The sequence below is a fragment of the Salvelinus sp. IW2-2015 genome, linkage group LG1 (assembly GCF_002910315.2).
Source record: "Salvelinus sp. IW2-2015 linkage group LG1, ASM291031v2, whole genome shotgun sequence".
Classification (NCBI taxonomy): domain Eukaryota; kingdom Metazoa; phylum Chordata; class Actinopteri; order Salmoniformes; family Salmonidae; genus Salvelinus; species Salvelinus sp. IW2-2015.
In genome coordinates, this window is record NC_036838.1 from 25822653 (window position 1) to 25849706 (window position 27054).

The 27054-nt window shown below is 45.3% G+C and overlaps 2 protein-coding genes across 2 annotated transcripts in view; both read left to right on the top strand.

Annotated features, from left to right (window-relative positions):
- LOC139027409 (neurofascin-like) overlaps positions 1-262 on the top strand; it is a 19040-nt gene extending 18778 nt beyond the window's left edge. The window contains exons 6-7 of the mRNA XM_070442521.1: positions 112-162; positions 258-262. Coding sequence (XP_070298622.1) covers positions 112-162; positions 258-262 — 56 coding nt within the window. The remainder of the gene's footprint in view (positions 1-111; positions 163-257) is intronic.
- LOC111963583 (neurofascin-like) overlaps positions 118-27054 on the top strand; it is a 47947-nt gene continuing 21010 nt past the window's right edge. The window contains 21 exon segments of the mRNA XM_070443464.1: positions 118-162; positions 2977-3088; positions 3361-3542; positions 3633-3770; positions 3936-4079; positions 4251-4362; positions 5642-5808; positions 6241-6388; positions 7201-7211; positions 7214-7324; positions 9382-9483; positions 9676-9873; positions 13505-13575; positions 13722-13944; positions 14085-14203; positions 14483-14693; positions 14903-15025; positions 18950-19123; positions 22172-22189; positions 24710-24919; positions 25629-25757. Of these exon segments, the coding sequence (XP_070299565.1) occupies positions 3039-3088; positions 3361-3542; positions 3633-3770; positions 3936-4079; positions 4251-4362; positions 5642-5808; positions 6241-6388; positions 7201-7211; positions 7214-7324; positions 9382-9483; positions 9676-9873; positions 13505-13575; positions 13722-13944; positions 14085-14203; positions 14483-14693; positions 14903-15025; positions 18950-19123; positions 22172-22189; positions 24710-24919; positions 25629-25757 (2641 nt within the window). The 5' untranslated portion in view covers positions 118-162; positions 2977-3038.

The following is a 27054-nucleotide window of genomic DNA, read 5'->3' on the forward strand; positions in this document are numbered from 1 at the left end:
CTAATTAATTATTCACTTTAGCAAAGAACCTTGATGTAGAATGGTGTTCTGCTCCATGGTGTGTGTGTGTGCGTGTTCTGCATGCTGACTGCCGTGTGTGTGTGTTTTCAGAGGAGCCGTATAATGACACTTCCTCTGTCAACTCCACTGACCCGTACGGTGGTGAGTCTAGTCCAGACACACTCTCTTCCTTTTCCTCCCATTCTTCACCCCCAGCAGTACCATGTCACTCTCATAACACCGTTCTACCCCCGTAGTCTAGCCTGCATATGCTAACCCGTCAGTTGAATGACTCCGTTATCAACACAGCTAGCACCGTGTAGCCTAGCCTGTTAACCCTTCAGCTCAATGGATGTCTTAACATCACAGCTAGCCATGTAGCATGCTAATCAGTCAGCTCAATGGATATGCGACCAACATAGCTAGCTAACACAGCTAACAACAACAGCCTAGCATCAATGGATGCTGTTAACAACCTTTTTCACAGACTGATATAGCTTTTTTTATAGCACAGACTTTAACCTCAACCCTGCCCTCATAACCAGCCAGCTCAGCCATACTAAACTCAATTTAATTCAAGTGTGGGGTGTTTTATTTACCCACCCTGCTGTTTTCAATGACACTCACCCTGACCAAGACCTCTCACTGCCAGAATACAACAGTGTTGATTTGCCCATAAGGTCCTTTATCCGAGCATAACCTCTAATTCTCTCTTCAGCTGACTCATTGCATATGCGGTAACTCAGCAGCTGTACAGACAATAGGCCAGTTTGTCCCTTAACTCAACCAATGTCAAGCCTGGCTTTAGAGCCCCTCCAAACTAAATCAGTGGTGACAGCAGAGCTTTGGAGAATCTCCCTGTGGTACTCTAGAGGCTAGCACTGCAAAAAGAAATGATTAGAAAAGGTCTCCTCTTGGTCTCTCTGTTCTCTGACGTCCTCCTGGTCTCGCTGTTCCTAGGCCGTCATTGAAAATAAGAATTTGTTCTTAACTGACTTGCCTAGTTAAATAAAGGTCAAATTAAAAATTWAAAAAATAAGAACATACACACACAAACACACACACTCCACCACTGTATCTAAGGAATCGCTCATCACAGGTTTTTGGACCCTTCTTCCCCTCTCCTACTGCTTATCATAAAGCCCTTAACCCAAGCCCAATCCACAGTCAGCCTATATAGCCAGAGGGGGAACTAGTGGCATATGTTCTAACTACTCTGGCTCTAGGGAGTAGGCCTGGGAGGGATGGCATGTGTACCATTGTGAGGCGACTCTCATAGGAACAAAATGGGGACAGACACCGTGACCCTCTATGGGACGGTCGTGTGGCGGAGGTATAAGAGAGGGATTATCCTAAACCATGCATGCAAGAAACAGCATCTGTATTCATGATATGTTCATTAATAGTTATGAGCTTGCAAATGCAAATGTGCACATATTCGTGTTCACACACACACACAGAGAGCGAGGATGGGAGCGGGTTGGAGCTGTACCACCTGTCTCTTACACACGCGCACACGCGCTCACGCACACGCACACACACAGTTGTAGTAAGCTTATCCCTAGGGGCTAGGTCTAGTTTTCCTCGGGGGTTGCAGTGCACCATGGGAGGATCCCACTCAAGCAGTGCCATTGGCTACACGTTGCCATGGCCGCGCGTTGCCACGGCTATAATGTCACTTGTCGCGGTGATGGCGTACGTATGTCCTCTGCCAGTTGTCTGCACTAATCCCTGAGACCCTCTCTCTCCCCTCCAAGTGTCACTAACAATAGCACATCTCTGTTTTCAGTGCTCTGGAGATGCTAACTGCTAACACGTGCTTTAATCCCATACAGATCAGATCTGCATCACGAACGAAGCTAACGTGTGCCTGGTTCATTATAGCTCTGTTACTCTTAGGCTAATTCTGTTTACTGTGGGCTAACCTTCTAACTTACCCTACCTAATGTATTTAGTGTTTGGTAACACTGACTTTGGGCATAGATGTTTTAATGTGTTTACTGTTTGAGGAAATGCTGTATTTATATGCGTATGATTTTTGTGATGATGGGTAAGTATAATACGTATATAGTAAATCTCTAATGAATTGAAATGGATCTGAGGTGGATTTTGGTGAAGTGCAACGCAACAAGCAGTGAAACAGCTCACAGCCACAAGTGTGGTACTATTCCCACCGATCTATGTGTAAACACAACATGCCTCACACAACATTTCTGCTACATTATCTTTAAGAGTATAAATCCCTTAATGACCGAACTCTGAACCTGACTCAGAGCTCAGAAGGTTCTGGAAGGGATCCAAACGTTGAAGGGATTTAATATCAGCTAAATGCTTAAGCCATGCGCTGGGGTTGTTACATGAAGCACACCACTGAAATATATGAACTCAGTGGCCCGATATATGCTCTTTTAACTATATCAAAGGATTTCCTTCGAAGCAGAGAAGAAAAGGGAATTTGAAACAATATGTTTTCTCTGTGTTTCATCAGGACTGGTTTTGATGTCAGTCTTTTTTTATTTTCGAGTCTCTGGTCTCGGTTCACGTAATTGTGATTCTCTGGCGGACTGAACGTGGGGGTTCAATGCTGTTGTTTCTTCTTTTCTGGTTTAAATGGCTGCCCTCCGGGGGGGGTGAGAGACGGAGGAACAACTAASAGGGTGATATGGCTACGGAACAAACCGGAAAACAAGCCAAAGCTAAGGGGGGCAACTGAAAGATAACGATGAGAACATTCTACGGATGTAGATGAACCGTTTCATCCGTTTGCTTGGCAGAGACGCTGGGCATGGAAGCATGAAAATAATCAACCGATTAGTTTGTGCTCTGTCTCATGTCGTTATAAGGAGCTGGTACTCCTACTGTGTCGGAAGTGACTCGTGGATTAAACATAAACTCCAATGATTGTGTTTGATTAGAATTGAGATGGAGGTGAATGTATTGTGTGGGTGTGTTAACCCCTTCCTCTCCTGTCCCCAGGTCGTAAGGTAGCAGAGACCACCCCTAACTTCCTCTCCCCCACGGGGACTGACAGCTCGCGGATGGTGATGAGAGGAGAAAAGCTAAAGCTGGAGTGTATCGCTTCCGGAGTGTGAGTGGCGGAAACACGCGCACGCACGCACGCACGCACGCACGCACGCACGCACGCACGCACGCACGCACGCACACACACACACACACACACACACACACACACACACACACACACACACACACACACACAATCTATATTTTATCAGGAAAAAGAACACCCAATCTCACTCCCCCCTCTCCCATCTCACCCCCTATTCCCTCTCCCATCTCACCCCCTATTCCCTCTCCCATTTCACCCACTCTTTCCCTCTCCCTCCCTCTCTCTCTCAGTCCAACTCCCAGTATAAAGTGGTTTAAGAAGGGGGGAGACCTGAACCAGAAGGTGAAACTAGACAACTTCAATAAGACTCTGCGTATCGACAGTGTGTCAGAGGAGGATGCAGGGGAGTACATGTGTATGGCCAACAATCAGATAGGAAGCATCCGACACTCCATCTACGTCCAGGTTAAAGGTAAGGAGGGGAGGGGTGTGTGTTGCCATGCATGTGAGCGTCCGGGTGGGTGTTGACRATCTGACCAATGGCATCTCTTGTACCCAACAGCGGCTCCCTATTGGCTGGACCAGCCGTCCAATCTGGTGCTAGCGCCGGATGAGAACGGTCGTCTGGTGTGTCGGGCCAATGGAAACCCCAAACCTCACATCCAGTGGCTGGTCAACGGAGAGCCTATCGAGAGCGATAGTGAGTCCTTCACAACCCATTCAACATCATTCATCAGCCATGGAAATACTATCAAAATAAGCCAACTCAAACCAGCTGCTTCCACAGCCAGCCTGTTTTTACATTTTACATTCTCTCTCTTTCTCTGTCTCTCTCTCTCTCTCCTCCTTMCTCCCCCTCTTCCAGGCTCCTTGCCCAACCCTAGCAGATCGGTGGTAGGTGACACCATCATGTTCCGCTCCGTTCAGATCGGCAGCAGCGCTGTGTACCAGTGTAATGCCTCCAATGACCATGGTTACTTGCTGGCCAACGCATTCGTTAGCATACTGGGTAAGAAAGAGAGTGGTGATGATGGTTATGATGATGAGTAATGAAGCTATAATTAAATAGGACTAAATATGTAAATGTATTATGTCTCTCTCTCTTCCTCTCCCTCTCTTCCTCCCTCTTTTTCTCTCTCCCTCTCTTTCTCTGTCTCTCTCTCTTCCTCTCTCTCTGTAGACATGGCCCCCAGAATGCTGGGTCCTAAGAACCAGCTGATAAAGGTGATAGAGAACAACAGAACCTTCCTGGACTGTCCCTATTTTGGCTCGCCACTTCCTGAGCTACGCTGGTGAGTTTGGTTTACTTTATTAGGTTCTCCATTAGCTGTAGTGCAACAGCTACTCTTCCAGTGGTCCACACAAAACAAAATGCATATACTAGTGAGTACTAGTGAGTATTGAAAGAAAGACCTAGATAGAATAGATACCTTACCTCCTGAGGAGATATGAGTGCAAAAAGTTTCAAAGTTGTGTGTGTGGGTACGTGTATGGATGTGCCTGTCAGGGGTTGGAACCCATTTTTCCCCCCAATTGTTTTGTTCTGAACAGAACCACTATTTTTGGGGGGGTTCCATTACACTCTTCCGACCGGCAAAATAGTCTTCTGAACCGGTTCGAACCCCCCAAAAAGTACTGGTTCATATTGTTTCTTTCTGTTCCTTTTTTAACCTGTGAAATCAACAGTTGTAGCTCATTCAATTAATCAATCAGTGCGGATAGAGCAGGCAAGCTAGTTGTATAGATGATGGAGAGACCAACAGAAAATGGACACAATTTAATGGATATCAATCAACAAAGAGGTAAGACTATGCTGTGCCTGCCGTTGACTGACTTGTGTAGAGTAGAGTAGCCTATCCGCAAGATGTGACTGAAATTTTACAGGCGGGAAGAGAGTGAGAGTGTTGAGGAACAGGCTTGAAGTGCTAGGCATCTTGTTATGACATGCATTTTTCTGAACCTAGGAGCAGCTTCTAGGAAGGAACTTTGAATTTCCTTTGAGCTAGCTAGCTAACAAGTTTGAGCTAACTAGCTAACAAGCTTGAACTAGCTAGCTAACAAGCTTGAGCTAGCATGCTCAAAGGACATTTAAAGTTACTTCATAGAAGCTGCACCCAAATTAAAAACACTTATTTTATTTTTGGAGTTAATAAATCCAATGTTAAATGTGATAACTAGGCCTATAATGTTCTTAATCTTAACTAGCATTGAACAAGTGAATCCATTCTTCTCTACCTAATAAATCATCTCTCTTCCCATCTTTTCACACTTCTAACGTCAGTGTATTTGCTTACGCTTTTCAGGGGGGAGGGGCAGGTAGCCTAGACACACACGCACACTGGCAAAGATTTTTAGCTTGCAGACAGATGCTGGAATAAGTTTCTGAGTGACAGAGTGAGGGCTTTGCATAGGAGTGTTGTTGCGTTTTGTTGTGGTTTCCATGCTTTTAAAATAACGGTTCTGTTCCGGGAACAGTATGGATCACTTTTGTTCCATGTTCCGTTTCTGTTACTTGAAAAAAAGTGTGTCTTACCCTGAGTATTTTCCCCCTCTGTGTGTGTGTCCATAAAGGTTTAAGAATGGTCAAGGAAGTGGTCTGGACGGTGGTCACTATCGGGTCTACATCAACGGGACCCTAGAGATCAAGCGTGCACGGGCTGAGGACCAGGGGACCTACACCTGCGTGGCCAGCAACATCCTGGGCAAGGAGGAGAACCAGGTTCTCCTGGAGGTCAAAGGTTAGAGAGCAACCAATCACATCACAGCACACCATCCTTCTCCTTCCTCGGTGCCAAATAGTCCCTGTGTTGTCGCCAAACAGTTCTAAGTGCCTTATCAACCCATTGGATTGAATCTTCCATCCTCTCTGAAGATTTGTATCACACCTCGGACCTTTCCTTTCTCAGAGCAGACAATATTACTTAGAGGATCGCATTGGACATTCATATTCAGCAGTGCATTTGTCATTCTCATTCATTCCATTTCAAAAGAAAGTGGCCTTAAAAACATCCCATATCATGAGAAAGCGACTGTTCATATTATTGAGTTGCAGCTGATCGGAAATTCCACAATGTGTTTGTCAGGGTACAAGGATGACATTGCCTTCCCTATATCCCCACTTATTGTCCCGGATATGCATGGGCGTGTGTTGTTTCCCGGGTGTGTTTCAGAGCCGACACGTATTGTCAGGGCTCCAGAGCACCAGTCAGCCATCAGAGGCACCATGGCTCGTTTCGACTGCCGGGTCAAATCAGACCTCACCCTGCCCATCACTGTTACCTGGCTGAAGGATGACAAGCCCCTCTCCCCGGTATCGAGGTAAAACACACCCCAAAACACAAACAACAACAGATTTCTGTAACTTTGTTGTCCCCTGTGTGATATGTAATGAATTGTACACTATTGATCAAAAGTAAGCTAAAGTTAAAGTGTAATAAAGTGTGATAATGTTGTAATAATATTGTAATGAGTACTATAGTAAARGCCGTTTACTAGGGAGCCTTATTATATTATATTAACTGCTGCTCCAGTTTCAACTGTTCTGCCTGCGGCTATGGAACCCTGACCTGTTCACCGGGCGTGCTACCTGTCCCAGACCTGCTGTGTTCAACTCTCTAGAGACAGCAGGAGCGGTAGAGATACTCTTAATGATTGGCTATGAAAAGCCAACTGACATTTATTCCTGAGGTTCTGACTTGTTGCACCCTCGACAACTACTGTGATTATTATTATTTGACCATGCTGTAATTTATGAACATTTGAACATCTTGGCCATGTTCTGTTATAATCTCCACCCGGCACAGCCAGAAGAGGACTGGCCACCCTCATAGCCTGGTTCCTCTCTAGGTTTCTTCCTAGGTTTTGGCCTTTCTAGGGAGTTTTTCCTAGCCACCGTGCTTCTACACGTGCATTGCTTGCTGTTTGGGGTTTTAGGCTGGGTATCTGTACAGCACTTTGAGATATCAGCTGATTAAGAGAAGGGCTATATAAATACATTTGATTTGATTTGATATACCTTATTGACCACAATTGGTGATTTTGTTAAGCACTGCATCATTGGCTGTAATAGTTAATTGTTTCCAATAGTTCAAGTACAGTAATATTTTCCCTTCCTTGTCTATGCACTGTAGGTTTAAGAAGGATGAGATTCTCTGTCCATCCCCAATGTCCATGAGGGAGATGAGGGAACATACACCTGCACTGTTAAAACAGAGATTGACCAAGACACTGCCTCAGCACGCCTTACTGTGTTAGGTACACACACACACACACACACACACACACACACACACACACACACACAACACACACACACACACACACACACACACACACACACACACACACAACACACCACACCACACACACCACACACACACACACACACACACACCACACACACACACACACACACACACACACTCTATCTCGCCCTACAAAACCCAGCTACATAAAACAGACATGGATTTGTTCAACATGGATTTGAAAATGTTCTACTTCCATTCTACAAATCATCTTCTCATCAACCCACATCTTCTTAACGTTGTAGTTAGCCCGGCATAGATAACACTATAATACATTCAATTGTTTTATGTCACTGAATTTACTCTCATTATTGACTTCTATCAGACTCCTGCTACTAATAGTTTGTAGGTCGTCAGCATTGGTGGTGGATCGTACTGCATATGTTTCCTGGTCGTGTAGTGTAGTGCTTCGGGTGAAGTTTCCCCTAGATACAGATCTAGGATCAGTCTCCCCTCTTCCAATTCTATCCTTAACCACTAGTCAGGAAAATGCTAAACTGACGCAAGATTAGCGTCCAGGGGCAACTTCACCCTACACCAGTTGTAGTACTGTAGTGGATGGGTTTCCTCCACTGTACTAATGCTCTGACTAACCTCTAACCTTTAACCTCTGACCTTTACCCCCCTGCCCCCTCACAGAGGACGCTCCCTGTCTCCCTCACAGTCTAGTGTCTTGCCTACAGTAACATCCGTGCCTTTTCTACTTTCTTCTCTCTCTCTCTCTCTCTCTCTCTCTTCTCTCTCTCTCTCTCTCTCTCTCTCTCTCTCTCTCTCTCTCTCTCTCTCTCTCCCTCTCTCTCCTCTCTCTCTCTCTCTCTTTCTCTTTCTCTTTTTCTCTCTCTTTCTCTTTCTCTTTCTCTTTCCCTATCTCTCTCTCGCTTTCTTTCCTCTCTTCTCGCTTTCTTTCTCTCTTTCAGTATTTCTAACTTTTTTGCTCTCTCTTCACTCTAATAAGAATAACAGTGGTTCGTTTGGACTATTGCTTCCTAATGCCAAAGGAATGAATGCAGATGTGTAAGAGATATGAGTATAAATATTGCCTGGCTGAGAGGGTGTATGTTTGTGCACCTGTGTGTGAGTGTGCGTGTATTTGGGAAGTATTCAACATCTTGACTTTTTTCACAGTTTGTTACGTTACAGCCTTTGTCTAAAATGAATAAATAAAAACCTTTTCCTAATCAATCTACACACAATACCCCATAATGAGAAGTGAAAACCATTTTTAGAAATGTTAGCAAATGTTATAAATCATAAATATCTTATTTACATAAGTATTCAGACTCTTTGCTATTAGACTCGAAATTAAATTAAGCTCAGTGGATCCTGTTTCCATTGATTACCTGTGGTAAATTCGAATGATTTAACATTATTTGGAAAGGCACACACTGTCTATGTAAGGTCCCACAGTTGACAGTGCATGTCAGAGCAAAAACCCAGCCATGAGGTCAAAGGAATTGTCCATAGAGCTCAGAGACAGATTGTGTCGAGGCACAGATCTGGGGAAGGGTACCAAACAGGGAGGTGACCAAGAACCCGATGGCCACTCTGACAGAGCCTCCAGAGTTCCTCTGTGGAGCTGGGAGAACCATTTCTGCAGCTCTCCACCAATCAGGCCTTTATGGTAGAAAAAAAACGATTTAATCCATTTAAAATAAGGCTGTAACGTAACAAAATGTGGAAAATATTTTCTGAATGCACTTACAGTGTGTTTGGATGCGTCTCTGTGTGCGTATGAGTGTGTCTGTGCATGCATGTGCACGTGCTTGTGTGTGTGTGTGTGTGTGTGTGTGTGTGGTGTGTGTGTGTGTGTGGTGTGTGTGTGGTGTGTGTGTGTGTGTGTGTGTGTGTGTGTGTGTGTGTGTGTGTGTGTGTGTGTGGTGTGTGTGTGTGTGTGTGTGTGTGTGTGTGTGTCAATATGCGTGTGGCATGAGTGTGTGTTTGCTTGAATGCATGTGTTGTGTGTGTGTGTATGTGTACCACCTAACCCTATGGCCCTCCTGTGTGTAGACCGTCCTGACTCTCCCATGGACTTGGAGCTGTCTGACCCTGAAGCACGCAACGTACGACTCACCTGGATACCTGGAGATGATCACAACAGCCCCGTCACACGTAAATACACACACACACACTTCACACACAGTAACATCACACGTAAATATATACACAGACACACACACGCATGCACGCATGCACGCACGCACGCACACCTCTCTCACTCACTCACACACAAGACTACTTCCCAATGTAACCGCAATACATACATTCAACCGTTCCATGGCTTGTCACACCTCTTCCCTGCAGTGTTCGTGGTTCAGTTTGAGGAGGACCGTTGGGAGTCGGGCAAGTGGCAGAACCACTCTAGTTATCCCGGAAACTTCAACTCTGTCATCCTGGAGCTCTCTCCTTTTGTCAACTACCAGTTCAGAGTCATCGCTGTCAATTCTGTGGGCCAGAGCCGCCCCAGCCTCCCCTCGCAACGATACCAGACCAGCGGAGCCCGTGAGTCAGACACCGGGAGGGAGAGAGGGGATGGATGGGGGTATGGATAAGGGAATTTAGGAGGATGTTCGACCAGATCTTTCTCCAGCCAATCCTCACCACAATACTAGTGGGTTATCAAGGAGGATAATAGAGGGAACGAGGGAGGGTGAAGGGAGGGCAGGTGGGGGTGTCTTTTTCAGGAGTTCTGTGAAATATACACTACTGGTCAAAAGTTTTAGAACACCTACTCATTCAAGGGTTTTTCTTTATTTTTATTATTTTCTACATTGTAGAATAATAGTGAAGACATCAAAACTATGAAATAACACATATGGAATCATGTAGTAACTGTTAGGTTCTAATTCTCAGAGTAAAACACTCAACGGACATTATGAAAGCTTAACCAAGTTTATTTCTTCCCAGAGGGTCAATACTGGTGCATTCAGACAAAACATGTTTCCACCACCACAAGTATATATGCTCCAATTTAGGCACTCCTCCTTCTCTCCAATCCATACATCTATTATGGTTCGACAGGAAGACGAAGTGATAGGGTAATAACACCATTGTTTCTCCCTTAAGGGGATCTGACCTGACCTCAACCCCTCATTTGCCTAATCCACAGATTAGTCCACTCGTATCTCCTATAGCAATCCTGTGAAACCAGTCTCTATCACTCCTTAGATACTGTACTTCTGAGCATAATAATGTTCCAAGTTTAACCCAGAATCTAACATAACCAAAAAAGTGTTAAATAAATCAAAATATATTTTATATTTAAAATTCTTTAAAAGCCACCCTTTGCCTTGATGACAGCTTTGCACACTCTTGGCATATTCTCAACCAGCTTCATGATGTAGTCACATGGAATGTGTTTCAATTAACATTTGTGCCTTCTTAAAAGTTAATTTGTGGATTTTCTTTCCTTCTTAAAACTTCTTATGGCTGAGATCCCGTTAACGGGATCGACTTGACAACAGACAGTGAAAGTGCAGGGCGCCAAATTCAAACAACAGAAATCTCATCATTAAAATTCCTCAAACATACAAGTATTTCACACCAAAGATAAACTTGTTAATCCCACCACAGTTTCCAATTTCAAAAATGCTTTACGACGAAAGCACACCATCTGATTATGTTAGGTCAGTACCTAGTCACAGATAAACACAGCCATTTTTCCAGCCAAAGAGAAGAGTCACAAAAAGCAGAAATAGAGATAAAATGAATCACTAACCTTTGATGATCTTCATCAGATGACACTCATAGGACTTCATGTTACACAATATATGTATGTTTTGTTCGATAAAGTTCATATTTATATCCAAAAATCTTAGTTTACATTGGCGCGTTATGTTCAGTAATGTTTTGCCTCCAAAACATCTGGTGATTTTGCAGAGAGCCACATCAATTTACAGAAATACTCATAATAAACATTGATAAAAGATAAAAGTATTATACATGGAACTTTACATAAACTTCTCCCTAATGCAACCGCTGTGTCAGATTTCATTTTTTTTTTACAGCAAAAACACACCATGCAATAATCTGAGTACGGCGCTCAGACACAAAAACAAGCCACACAGGTACCCGCCATGTTGTGGAGTCAACAGAAGTCAGAAATAGCATTATAAATATTCACTTACCTTTGATGATCTTCATCAGAATGCACTCCCAGGAATCCCAATTCCACAATAAATGTTTGTTTTGTTCTATAAAGTCCATAATTTATGTCCAAATACCTCCTTTTTGTTTGCGCGTTTAGTTCAAAAATCCAAATTCACGACGCGCAGGCACACTTAGTCCAGACGAAAAGTCAAAAAATTGCATTAGAGTTCGATGTATAGAATCAATCTTTAGAATGTTTTTAACATAAATCTTCAATAATGTTTCAACCGGAGAATTCCTTTGTCTTTAGAAACGAAAAGGAACGCTGCTACCTCTCACGGAGGCGCGCCTGAGTGAGCTCGTGGGACTCTGCCAGACCCCTGACTCAATCAGCTCTCATTCCCCCCTCCTTAACAGTAGAAGCATCAAACAAGGTTTTAAAGACTGTTGACATCTAGTGGAAGCCATAGTAATAGGAAGGAAGGATAAGGAAGGCCATAGGAAGTGCAATATGACCCCATGGACACTGTATATTGGATAGGCAAACCTACAAACATCAGATTTCCCACTTCCTAGTTGGATTTCTTCTCAGGTTTTTGCCTGCCATATGAGTTCTGTTATATTCACAGACATCATTCAAACAGTTTTAGAAATGTCAGAGTGTTTTCTATCCAAATCTACTAATAATATGCATATCTTAGCCTCTGAGCCTGAGTAGCAGGCAGTTTACTCTGGGCACCTTATTCATCCAAGCTACTCAATACTGCCCCCAGCCATAAGAAGTTAATGCATTTTAGCCAATCTGTTGTGTTGTGACAGGGTAGGAGGGTATACAGAAGTATAGCCCTATTTTGTAAAAGACCAAGTCCATATTATGGCAGAAATGACAGCCCATCATTACTTTAAGACATGAACATCAGTCAATACGGAACATTTCAAGAACATTGAAAGTTTCTTCAAGTGCAGTCGCAAAAACCATGAAGCGCTATGATGAAACTGGCTCTCATGAGGACCGCCACAGGAATGGAAGACCCATAGTTACCTCTGCTGCAGAGGATAAATTCATTAGAGTTAACAGCCTCAGAAATTGCAGCCCAAATAAATGTGTCACCGAGTTCAAGTAACAGACACATCTCAACATCAACTGTTCAGAGGAGACTGTGTGAGTCAGGCTTTCATGGTCAAATTGCTGCAAAGAAACCACTACTAAAGGACACCAATAAGAAGAAGATACTTGCTTGGGGCAAGAAATACACGAGCAATTGACATTAGACCGGTGGAAACTTGTCCTTTGGTCTGATGAGTCCAAATTTGAGATTTTTGGTTCGAACCGCCATGTCTTTGACAGACGCGGTGTGGGTGAACGGATGATGTCCGCATGTGTGGTTCCCACCGTGAAGCATGGAGGAGGATGTGTTATGGTGTGGGAGTGCTTTGCTGGTGACACTGTCTGTGATTTATTTTGAATTCAAGGCACACTTAAGCAGCATTGCTACCACTGCATTCTCTGCAGCGATACGCCATCCCATCTGGTTTGTGCTTAGTGGGACTATAATTTGTTTTTTAACAGGACAATGACCCAACACACCTCCAGACTGTGTAAGGGCTATTTGACTAAGGAGGAGAGTGATGGAGTGCTGCATCAGATTACCTGGCCTCCACAATCCCCAACCTCAACCAAATTGAGATGGTTTGGGATGAGTTGGGCCGCAGAGTGAAGGAAAAGCAGCCAACAAGTGCTCAGCATATYTGGGAACTCCTTCAAGACTGTTGGAAAAGCATTCCAGGTGAAGCTGGTTGAGAGAATACCAAGAGTGTGCAAAGCTGTCATCAAGGCAAAGGGTGGCTATTTGAAGAATCTCAAATACAAAATAGAATTGAATTTGTTTAACACTTTTTTGGTTACTACAATATTCCATATGTGGTATTTCATAGTTAAAAATTAAGAAAAACCCTTGATTGAGTAGGTGTTCTAAAACTTTTGACGGTAGTGTTTTTTAGCCAGAGAGATTACATTTGTCCTCTGTGTCCCTGTGTGTTTCAGCTCCTGATGCTATCCCTAGTGGCCTGAAAGGATGGGGTACCAAGAACACAAACATGGAGATCAGCTGGGAGGTGAGAGAGAGAAAGAGGGTCATAGCAGGGACTGATGTCATGGTTTCGCCCTTTACCCTTCATGAGGAGCCATGATACCCTCAATGGCAAGGTTGTTTCAGCCAGTAAAAACTAGACTAATGTGTGTGTCTTTTTGTGCTTTCCAGCCCTTGTTGGACACAGAGCYAAACGGCCCTAACCTGCACTACTCGGTGTGGTGGCGACGGAAGGATACGGGGGAGGAATGGAGTAATGTGACTACAGTGGGGGCGAAGCACATTGTCCACAACACAGAGACCTACGTACCCTATGAGATCAAACTGCAGGCTGTGAATGACTTTGGACTGGGACGCGAGTCCAACATCGTCATAGGATACTCTGGGGAGGACAGTACGTACCCACACAAACCTACATACACATCAAGCAACGTTTCTTTACTATCATCTTTTTGGAACTAGCATGTTTGCTCTCTTCTCTCTCTTCTTTCTCTCTCGTCATGCTGATGATCTCCTACCTGTGTCTTCTTCCAGAGCCCACAGCCCCTCCCGCTGACCTGCGAGTGTCTAAGATTGACAGCACCAAGGTCAATGTCCACTGGACCCCGGTAGAATCCCAAGGCGAGCGTAGTGGAGAGTTCAAGGAGTACAGGGTGAAACGGAGCCCAACTGCGGCGACCACACACACACAACACACACACACACACACACACACACACACACACACACACACACACACACACACACACACACACACACACACACACACACAACACACACACACACACACACACACACACACACCCACACACACACACACACACACACACCACACACACACACGCACACGTGGCACAGACAGACAAACACACAGACACACCATGTGTTTCTACCACCCTGTGATGACAATGTGTGTGGGCCGTCTCTCTCAGGTGTACTACTGGCGTGAGAGCAGCATGGTGAAGGGTCTGCGTGTGAATAAAGAGAAGAGGACTAAAGGGTTCTACAGTACCGTGGCCCAGCCTACTGGTATACTGACAGACCTACAGCCATACAGCACCTACCGCATATACATGGTGGTCGCCAACAATCGCTACGAGGGACCGCCTTGCAAACATGTGGAGTTCAGTACCAAGGAAGGAGGTGAGACAGGGAGAGAGAAGGACAACTCCAACTATCATACAGTTCATTGGACAAATTATTTTTACACTGTAACTCACTCTCTCTCCTACACCTACCAACTCTCTCCCTCTTTCTCTCTCCCACTCTTTCCCTCTGTCATTCTAACATCCTCCATCTCTCTTCATTTCTACCCTTCCCCCTCTCTTTCCCTCTCTCTCCTGTGTGTGCAGTGCCAGAAACTCCTAAGTTCTTTAAGATCATCCAGAGGAGTACAGATGTTATCAACCTGGAGTGGGACAAACCCCTGGAGCCTAACGGCATTCTGATTGGATACAAACTCAACTACCAGACAGGTGAGCCCTTCTGATTGGATACACACTCAAAAGACAGAGAGGTGAGCTCTTCTGATTGGCTACCCAGTCAAGTACCAGAAAGGTGAGCACTTCTGATTGGTTAGTTACACAGTCAAACGACAGACACGTTATCAGTTCAGCATTATACACTGCACAAGAACTTTGGGTAGAAGGTCGGAAAGGTCTTTCTAATTCCTCTAGATAATGGCGCCGGAGGAGATGTCTGCCGTTTGACAGTCTCCTAACCAATTGTGCTATTGTGTGTGTTTCTTCGCGTTATTTGTAACGTTTTTGTACATGATGTTTCTACCACCGTCTCGTATGACCGAAAAGTGCTTCTAGATATCAGGACAGTGATTACTCACATCGTCATGGAAGAATCGTTTTTTTCTTTAACGAGTCGGGCGCAAAGGATTCATTTAAAATGCCCGGCAATGCCCAAAACCCTGTGCTTCGCATGAGGAGGAGACGCAGATATCAGGAATGTATGTCGGGGTGCCTTGTAAGGATCTGAAGGCGAGTGGGAAATCTGCCTCTACCATCAGCACTATTAGCCAATGTACAATCATTGGATAACAAAATAGACGACCTACGATCACGAATATCCTACCAACGGGACATAAAAAACTGTAAATCTTATGTTTCACTGTGTCTTGGCTGAACGACAAATGGATAAAATACAGCTGGCGGGTTTTACACTGCACCGGCAAGATAGAACAGCCGCCTCCGGTAAGACAAGGGGTAACGGTCTGTGTATATTTGTAAACAACAGCTGGAGCACAAAATCTAATAGTAAGGGAGTCTCGAGGTTTTGCTCGCCTAAGGTAGAGTATCTCATGATAAGCTGTAGACCACACTATTTACCAAGATAGTTTTAATCTATATTCTTCGTAGCTGTCTATTTACCTCAACAAACCGATGCTGGCACTAAGACCGCACTCAATGAGCTGTATATGGCCATAAGCGAACAGGAAAACGCTCATCCAGAGGTGGCGCTCCTAGTGGCCGGGGACTTTTGCAGGGAAACTTAAATCCGTTTACCTAATTTCTAACAGCATGTTAAATGTACAACCAGAGGGAAATAAAACTCTAGACCACCTTTAATCCACACACAGACACGCATACAAAGCTCTCCCTCGCCATCCATTTGGCAAATCTGACCATAATTATATCTTCCTGATTCATGCTTACAAGCAAAAATTTAAGCAGGAAACCCCAGTGACCCAGTGACTCGGTCAATAAAGAAGTGGTCAGGTGACGCAGATGCTATGCTACAGAACTGTTTTGCTAGCACAGACTGGAATATGTTCCGGGATTCTTCCAATGGCATTGAGGAGTACACCACATCAGTCACTGGCTTCATCAATAAGTACATTGATGAAGTCGTCCCCACGGTGACTGTACGTACATACCCCAACCAGAAGCCATGGATTACAGGCAACATCCGCACTGAGCTAAAGGGTAGAACTGCCGCTTTCAAAGAGCGGAACTCTAACCTGGAAGCTTATAAGAAATCCCTCTATGCCCTCCGACGAATCATCAAACAGGCAAAGCGTTAATACAGGACTATGATTTAATCATACTACACCGACTCCGACGATCGTCGGATGTGGCAGGGTTTGCAAACTATTACAGACTGCAAAGGGAAGCACAGCCGCGAGCTGCCCAGTGACACGAGCCTACAAGATGAGCTAAATTACTTCTATGCTCGCTTCGAGGAAAGCAACACTGAAGCATGCATGAGAGCATCAGCTGTTCCGGACGACTGTGTGATCACGCTCTCCGTAGCCGATGTAAGACCTTTAAACAGGTCAACATTCATAAGACCGCAGGGTCAGACGGATTACCAGGACTTGTACTCCGATCATGCACTGGCCAACTGGCAAATGTCTTCACTGACATTTTCAACCTCTCCCTGACTGAGTCTGTAATACCTACATGTTTCAAGCAGACCACCATAGTCCCTGTGCCCAAGAACACTAAGGTAACCTGCCTAAATGACTACCGACCTGAAGCACTCACATCTGTAGCCATGATGTGCTTTGAATGGCTGGTCATGGCTCACATCAACACCATTATCCGAGAAACCCTAGACCCACTCCAATTTGCATACCGCCCAAACAGATCCACAGATGGTGCCATCTCTATTGCACTCCACACTGCCCTTTCCCACCTGAACAAAAGGAACACCTATATGAGAATGCTATTCATTGACAACAGCTCAGCATTCAACACCATAGTACCCTCAAAGCTCATCACTAAGCTAAGGAACCTGGGACTAAACACCTCCCTCTGCAACTGGATCCTGGACTTCCTGACAGTCTGCCCCAGGTGGTAAGGGTAGGTAGCAACACATACGCCACACTGATCCTCAACACGGTGGCCCCTCGGGTGCGTGCTCAGTCCACTCCTGTGCTCCCTGTTCATTCATGACTGCATGCCCAGGCACAACTCCAACACCATCATTAAGTTTGCTGACGACACAACAATGGTAGGCCTGATTACCGACAACGGTGAGACAGCCTATAGGGAGGAGGTCGTGTGGTGCCAGGATAACAACCTCTCCCTCAACGTGATCAAGACAAAGGAGATGATTGTGGACTACAGGAAAAGGAGGACTGAGCACACCCCCATTCTCATCGTTCGGGGCTGTAGTGGAGCCGGTTGAGAGCTTCAACTTCCTTGGTGTCCACATCACCAACAAACTATCATGGTCCAAACACACCAACACAGCCGTGAAGAGGGCACGACAAAGCCATAAGTCTCCTGACCAGCTAATCAAAATGGATACCCAGACTATTTGCATTGCCCCCCCGTTTATGTTGCTGCTACTCTGTTTATTATCTATGCATAGTCACTTTAACTCTACCCACATGTACATATTACCTCAATTACCTCGACTAACCCGTGCCCATGCACATTGACTCCGTATAGCCTCGCGTCTGTTATTTTACCGCTGCTCTTTAATTCTTTACATTTTTTATATTATCTATTTTTGACTTAACACTTATTTTTTCTTAATCTCCATTGTTGGTTAAGGGCTTGTAAGTAAGCATTTCACTGTAAGCATTTCACTGTATACCTGTTGTATTCGGCGCATGTGACAAATACGATTTGATGTGAAATAAGTGATAATGGTCCTGACGGCCATCATTGTAAATAAGAAGTTGTTCTTAACTGACTTGCCTAGTTAAATAAAAGTTAAATCATTTAGTATTTTTGTTATAATAATGCCCGAGAAGCCGGTGTTTGGAGGATCTACTGGTACCATATCCCACAAACACCGGCTTCCAAACACCGGCTTCCAAACACTAGCTGCACTTTAGTGAGACCTTTTTTCAGTTTCTTTGTATGTATCCAGCTGATTCATGATTTCGACTGGCTAAGAAACGCTGACTGCCTCTCTCTCTCTCTCGTCCCGACTCCCGACCCCTACACGTTCATTACTATGGGACAGTTGGAGATCGAATTTGAATATTGAAACAAATGTCGGAGAGACAATCACGGTTTACACAAATCTCCGCTGTTGAAAACCAAGTGTTAGTCTAAAAGAAATGGGAGATAATGTCTAGGTGATTTTTATAGTCGAGATCAAGTTTATAAATTGCATAGCCGGGCTGATGAGACAGTGGATTGCGCAGTCAGATGGAACAGAGTAAATAAGCATTTTATCGTCATAGATTTAGCCTGTGGTAACTTGTGGAATAGACACCGGCTAGAATGCGCTTTTAACCAATCAGCATTCAGGATTAGACCCAACTGTTGTATAATCATATACAATTCCAAGCTCATATTAGAGATAACCTTATGACGAGAGATAATGGTATGTAGATATGAACGTCGCGATGATAGACAGTTCATTGTTTTTACAGTAGCAGCATGACTGTTACCTGACCAGCTGACTGACTGTGTGTGTTCTTGTAGTGAACGGGTCGCGTGTCGGCCTTATGCAGATGAAGAGTTTCCTACCTAACGTGACAGCGTACACGCTCCGCCTACCCGAACGAGGCGTCCGCTATAAGTTCTACCTGGCGGCCCTCACACAGGTGGGAGCAGGGGAGGTCTACGCTGAGGAGTCTCCACACTTCACCAATGAGGGTAAGTCCACACTGCCTACACAGCACAAACACACACACACACACCTCAATCCTTACTCATACAAACAAACTTCTCTTACTCAATACATTCTTACACACCACAACACACACACACACACACACACCAACACCACACACCACACCACAACACACACACACACACACACACACACACACACACACACACCACACACACACACACACACACACACACACACACACACACACACACACACACAGTCAACTCGACTTTTACGCTGTTACACACAAACACGTTTTTGTTTACTTCAGGTAAGTGGTGTAAGGAGTTTTTTGTATTGCAGTATGTCACCAGCTTGCATGGTCAAGCTTTTCTGGGGCACGTCTTCGTGTTTTAATTCTTCAGTAATGTGGTACGCTGGGTAATAGAGATTAACAGGTTATTTGAGAAGACATAAAACAGATAACCAGAACAGATACTACAAGATTTTTATTAATTCACTGTTTAGGATGACACATTTCACAAAGACTGAATGAAAAAGTTAAACCATCTACACTATGTAGACACAGAATGTGTGCTAAAAAAGAAAATATGTTGGTATTTTAAGTCTTAGTTATGTGTGGAAATGTTAGATGGGTTAGATGTTTTGTTACTGTGTCTGTGCAGCTAGTTGACACGGTAGAGTGTGTCAAGTGAGGCCAACAGAAAAGGCTCGTAAAGCTCAGTGACTCCATCCTACTGCAGCTCGGCAGCAAACAAATAAGTCTTTGTGACACTGGCACCCATTCACATATGTAACACATTCACACTCACACAGTGTGTGCAGTAGTGGTCAATGGGTTCGATGGGCACGGGTGCACGTGCACGTGCACACACACACACACCACACACACACACACACACACACACACACACACACACACACACACACACACACACACACACACACACACACAACCACACACACCACACTGGTGTTAGTAGCGATAATGCAGAATCACCCAGTGTTCTCCTTCTTGGCATGTCTCCTGTCTGTCGTTGTGCTTTTGTCAGAATGTTCTCTTTCTCTCCTCGTTTCTCTCCCTTTGTCTCTCTCCTCTCCTGTGGTTGATTCTCTGTAGTTTTTTAACGCTGTCTTTCTGTCTCCGCTCTCAGATTCTCACTCTTGTTTTCCTCCTCCATTTTGTCTCTCACCTGCCTCACCCTCTTCTGTCTGTCTGTCTCCCACTCCCTCTCACCTCACCCTCCCTCTCGCCTTCTCCACCTCCCTCTCGCCTGTCTCCACCTCCCTCTCGCCTGTCTCCAACTCCCTATCGCTTGTCTCCAACTCCCTCTCGCCTGTCTCCCCCCCCTCTCACCTGTCTCCCCTCCCTCTCGCCTGTCTCCCCCTCCTCTCCGCTGTTCCCCGCCCTCTGCTGCTTCACCCTCCTCTCGCCGTCTCCACTCCCTCTCGCTTGTCTCCACCTCCCTCTCGCTTGTCTCCACCTCTCCTCCACATCACCCTCCCTCTCGCCTGTCTCCACTTCATCTCGCCTGTTTCACCTCCCTCTCGCTTCGTCCATCCACTCCCTCTCACCTGTCTCCACCTCCCTCTTGGCTGTTTCCACCTCCCTCTCACTTGTTCCACTCCTCTCGCCTGTTCTACTCCCTATCGCTTGTCCCCTCCCTCTCGCCTGTCTCCCCTCCCTCTCGCCTGTTCCCCCTCCCTCTCGCCTGTCTCCCCCTCCCTCTCGCCCTGTCTCCCCTCCTCTCGCCTGTCTCACCTCCTCTCCTGGTCTCCACCTCCCTCTCGCTTGTCTCCACCTCCCCCGTTCCCTCCCTTCACATCACCCCTCCCTCTCGCCTGTCTCCACTTCCCTCTCGCCTGTTTCCACCTCCCTCTCGCTTGTCTCACCTCCCTCTCGCCTGTCTCACCTCCCTCTTGCCTGTTTCCACCTCCCTCTCGCTTGTCTCCACTTCCCTCTCGCCTGTCTCCACTTCCCTCTCTGTGTCTCCACCTCCCTCTTCCCTGTCTCCTGCTCGCCTGTCTCCACCTCCCTCTTACCTGTCTCCACCTCCCTCTCGCTTGTCCCACCTCCCTCTCGCCTGTCTCCTTCTCGCCTGTCTCCACCTCCCTCTTGCCTGTTCACCTCCTCCACTGTCTCACCCTCTCGCCTGTCGTCACTCCCTATCGCTTGTCTCCACCTCCCTCTCACTTGTCTCCATCCCTCTCGCCTGTCTCCTTCTCGCCTGTCTCACCTCCCTCTTGCTGTCTTCACCTCCCTTGCTTGTCTCCACCTCCTCTCGCCTGTCTCCTTCTCGCCTGTCTCCACCTCCCTCTTACCTGCTTCCCCTCCCTCTCGCTTGTCTCCACCTCCCTCTCGCCTGTCTCCTTCTCGCCTGTCTCCACCTCCCTCTTGCTGTTTTCCACCTCCCTCTCACTTGTCTCACCTCCCTCTCGCCTGTCTCCACTCCCTATCGCTTGTCTCCACCTCCCTCTCACTTGTCTCCACCTCCCTCTCGCCTGTCTCTCCTTCGCCTGTCTCCACCTCCTCTTACCTGTCTCCACCTCCCTCTCGCTTGTCTCCCTCCCTCTCGCCTGTTCCTTCTCCGTCTCCACCTCCCTCTTGCCTGTTTCCACCTCCCTCTCACTGTTCTCCACCTCCCCTCGCCTGTCTCCAACTCCTATCGCTTGTCTCCACCTCCCTCTCACTTGTTCCACCTTCCTCTCGGCTGTCTCCTTTCTCGCCTGTCCACCTCCCTCTTGCCTGTCTTCACCTCCCTTTGTTGTCTTCCACTCCCTCTCGCCTGTCTCCTTCGCCTGTCTCCACCTCCCTCTTGCCTGTCTTCACCTCCCTCTTGCTTGTCTCCACCTCCCTCTCGCCTGTCTCCTTCCGCCTGTCTCCACCTCCTCTCGCCCATCATCACCTCCCTCCCGCCTGTCTCACATCTGTCTCCCCCTCCCTCTCACCTGTCTCCCCTCCCTTTCACCTGTCTCCTCCTCCCTCTTACCTGTCTCCCCCTCCCTTTCCCCTCTCCCCCTCCCTCTCAACCTCCTCTCTGTGTGTCTCTCTCCATGGGTGTTAACAGAAGACTTTTTCAGCTCAGGTACTGACCACTCGGGTGTAGGTAATGGGAAATGCATAGCCCGTCTGTCTGTCTGCTTGTCTGTCTGTATATTTTCTATAATTCTTCTCCGACTCTGTCTCAGTCCATTTTCCAGCAGTGGTGTCCAGTTCAAATTAATGACCATGTCATCTTTACGTTTCCTTACCACTTTGCCTCGTCATCATATCATGGGTTTCTACCACCCCCTACTGATGACAATGGTACAGACCCAGACACCTTCTATCCTAGAGAGAAACTACCCATAGAGGTTAAATAGGGGTTGACAAATCTTACGCCGTAGCTAACAAACAAAACAAATGAGGGGTAACTTTGAGGTCTGTCAAGAGTAAAACCCTGAGGAAAACTCATTTTGAATGCGTATGAGTTCTCGTCAAATCAAGTATACATTAATTACTATTAGATATTTAAGTCAGTAGATTCTAGATTGAATTAATAGAACAATTAGCAAGTGAGCAGCCATATTCAGGACTGGCATTGTCATCTGAACATTTTACAGAGAGCTTAAATAGAGAGATTTGGACTGTAACCAGACAGTTATTTGTAATGGACTGAACTGCACTCTACCAAACACTGGCTTCCTCTTTGCCAGCTGTATAACTGTATGTCTGTCTATCTTGTCTGTCATGTCTGTCTCTCTGTCTATATCTGTATATTTCAGTGTACTGTATCTGTGCTTCACTCTGTGCTTTCAGGGATTGAACAAACCCACAGAACTCTCAGGTTCATATTTGACATTAAAACCTACAGTATTATACACTTATAACTCTCTTATGCACACCTTAAAGGAATGAGTGTAGAAACAACTAACATTATAGTCTCTGCTCCAACCTTTAGTTCTATTTGAGCCACTTTTATAACTCTTATAGCACTTGTATAACAGTTGCAAATCCCGTTATATCCAAGAAGTGTGTAATTCGGCTGTACTGTAGTCCAGGTCAGGATCACCTGTAGCGTAGTCGGTATCAACTTGTAGTCGGTATCAACTTCCTGCCATTTCTGAGGTCTGAACTTTGACCTGTCACCCAGCTCCAATCCCTGATAGCGCACCTTGCAACTTGAATCATGACAATTACCTGTCCGTCACAAGCCTTGGATCTTGTGTACTGACTGAGTCGGCAAAGGGGTTGACCCTCGTTACGTGGAATGCACTGTGGAGGGTTTGGGGGGCAGGATGGGGGAGGCTTGCTTACGTTTGTCGTTTGTATGTTGAGATGGGAGCACGTCTCCGGGGTGGGGATGGGTGGTGATTTCAAGCTTACACTGCTCTCGCTTGAATGATTCTCCATCATCAAACGTCCTCTGCTGCTCATTTACTTGCTCGCTCGCTCACTGCTGCTTGCGCTTCAGCTTTCAGAGTGTCACGCATCCATCTCATCCATGTGTGTTTATGTCTTGGCTGGTGAGCATTGCCCCTCTTCTCCCTGATCCCTGTGTAAGGTGAAGTCAGAGGTAAGAGATCACTGAGCTTGGGGTTCAACCCCTCTGAAGGGCAATGCTTCTGGTTTATGCCTTTTGACTGAAACAGCCTGGGATTGGCACAGCTTTTTGATTGACATGGCTTGCGGCCAATGTGATCTCTGGCTGGCTTTTTAGTGTTACCTGGGTAACAGGGGTTCTTGAGCACCTGCTTGCACTGATGTGTTCAAGTTCGCCGCCGCCTTTGCCTCTTCCTCTTCTTCTTCTCTCAAGATTGGCTCTCTCTGGCATGCTGTGTGTCATGGCTGACTTGGGGGAGTATGCATGAGGGGGGGAGGATGGAGGGGTGCAGTTCAACAAGGATATGAGTTCAACTGCTCTCTAGTGGGATCCTCCAAATGGAGATGTTCATCAACTGCAAGGTAAAAGGAAGAGTAATAAGGTCCTACGAAGAAGGTCCTACATACTGTAGGTCCTACAAATGATGGCCTGCATAGGCCCCTGTATGTTCACCGTAGATAATGTGATGATTCTGCTCAAAATGACGTAAGAAGAAAGCAAGTCTTCTTTGTAATAGCAGTGTATCTAAGTATGAATTTCCCATAACTTCCTGTTTATTCAATTTAAAAAAACACAACCAATAGACCTGCCCTGTGTTGGTTTGGGAAAGGATGGGGATGGATTGATAGTCATAGCAGCATTTGGCCACTTGGGGGCACTGATATTCTACTTTATGGCCCTCAATGTGGGATGTGTGGATGAATTAAATGATTTAAGAATACCCAATCCTATTTTAATCCTGGATATCTGTTGCATTTACCCACACATGTAACATATTTTATTATCTTAACTTCTAATGCCTAAAATAAAAAAATCTATAAATATTAGATTTCTGTTGACCTCTTTTGGCTAATTAAAGACTTTTCCTTATTTCCGCAACAGTGCTGGTTCTGGGAAATTCCATAGCACCTTTCTGCTCATTGGTTCATTGACTTTCTCTCTGTGTCTCTATTGGTAAATGTGTTTACCTGTGATTTTCCTGCTTTTGTCTTTAACCATGTGCTCTCTTCCCTTGCCCTGTAGTCGAGCCTACAGATGTGTCCGTGTCTACAACTTTCCCTCCACCTCCTCCCACTACTACCGCTGCTACTACAACCATTATTACCTCAACTACTACTCTCCCTACCACTACTACTACCACTACTACTACTACTACTACTACTACTACTACTACCACTACTGCTGCGACTACTGCTACCACTCCTGTGCTGGTTACCAGCACCAAGCAAGCACGTACGAATGTGTTGGGTACATACAATAGGCCTACTGTTTCCTTTAGTTGACCTTTAGTTGAGTTGTTTTCTTCTATGGCATCTATGGCATAGATTAAATAGATTTACAATGGATGCACTTTTAAAGGTGTATTGTGTTATTTTTATATCTTGCCCAAGATTCAAGGGATTCATTAATAAGCTTTTGAAGCATTTTTATTGGCTACTCCCTCCTGACCAGAAAGGAAGCATTTGGAGGAACTGGCTGCATTCCAGTATACCACTTCATTACCTTGTCATGTCTCCTTGGAGACAGGATACATGAAATTAAGTCACTTTAATGTATTGGAACGTAACCATTAACTCAACACTGTTCGGTCGGGCTGTGAGAATCCAACATGTAATATTAACAGTTAGAGGGTGTTTGTGGGCCGTTATAACTCTGCCCAGTGCAGTGGATACCTTAACTACTGGGCACCTCCATTACAATTCAAGACACCTCCATCAGTGTTAATACATTAACTGTGGAGTGGACACCACCAAAAGTGTTGACGTCAACGTTGACACATTAAAAGTGTTCAAACATAACATTGGTCCAGTCCACTGTTTATAGGGCAACCCTAACTCTAACCCTAAAACCATTGTGTGATTACAACCCTGCGTGTGTGGTGTTGTAACACACCCCTCTCTGCTCCACCTTGCCACGCCCCTGACCCCGCCCTGCCCTCTAGTAGGCATGGCTCCTGGGAGGGTGATCTGGAACCTGACGGTGGAGCCTAACAGTAACTACGCTAACGTCAGCTGGAACCACAACTTCCCGGCCGGCAGCAGCGAGTTCCAGCTAGAGTTCACACTGGACAGTAAGATCCACACCCAGAGTTTGTGTCAAGGCTGAGGCTAGACTGTAAGAAAAGAACCAGAGTTTGTGTCAGAGCTGAGGCTGGACAATAAGATAAGACCCAGAGTTTAAGATCCTCAGCCTAGGTCTTATTGGGGACAGTAATATTCAGAAATGGGTCAAATACATATGTGCACTTGATAAATCTTGGCGTTTGCAATTTAGGGACTATTTCATTGCTTCCATTGCAAAGGGGGAACTGAATCAAGCCCAGCTCAAGTATTTGAAAGGATTTGACATATGTATTTGACCCAAGTGTGATCATATCAAACAGCTACAGTTCAAAATCCATCCTGGGCAGAAATGTCAATAGTAAAGTTCATCTTCAGACAGTGTATCTCTGCAGAGAACCCACTGGGCTTTCTGAAGGGAACGGTGAGGCATTCTTGGGGCAGGAAAATACCAAATGGTGTTAAAAAATCCAGTCCAATTCATGACAGCCCTTCACTCTTGTGGAGAAGCAAGGCTTTTATTCAGAGGCGAGTAAGGTAACATTCTCATCTCTATTCATCTCCACAGAAAGGCAATTTCTGAGAAGAAACTCTCAGCTCTCATTTAATTTTGCCTCGGCAGAGCGGAGTTCAGTTACCTATAGAAGTCAGATTAGAATCTGTCTAGCATCCCATAGCTGTAGATGTGGGTGAAATGTATAATATATTCTGTGGCATTTCCATTTGAATAATTAATGTGTTATTGTATAGCACCTCTGGTTTCTATTGCACTTTGATTGCAGGTTTTTGAGGTTTTGTTTTTTCAAAAATCCCTACTAAAGGCTATGTTAAATTTGTATTTTATTGTGCCCATGTAGGTTCTCTGTTGCCAGTTGAAACAGAAGTTAATTTCAGAAAGAAAGAGAGAGAGGGAGAGAGAGAGAGAGGGAGAGAGAGAGAATGTGTTATTTTACTGGGTGGAAATATACTGTTTAATTAACAACATTCCTTAAAAAAGACTCAAAATAACATTCCCCAAATCTTGATATGCTACCTACAATACTGATGGCTTATAGCACAGTGATAGCAGTATATGTATATGTGTTAAATGATTCTGATTGCAGAGGAGGAAATGTTAGGTGATATTCAAACAAGCCGAGCGTGTGCACACTTTTCTATTTTCCCAAACTGTATCAATGACATACTGTACTTGTAACACACAATATACCCCACTTTCTCCCTATCTCTACTGCTCTCTTTCCATCTCTCTCTTTGGAAATGTGGCTTTGTATAGTTCATGTCCATAGTGTTATCATGATGTCTTAACTC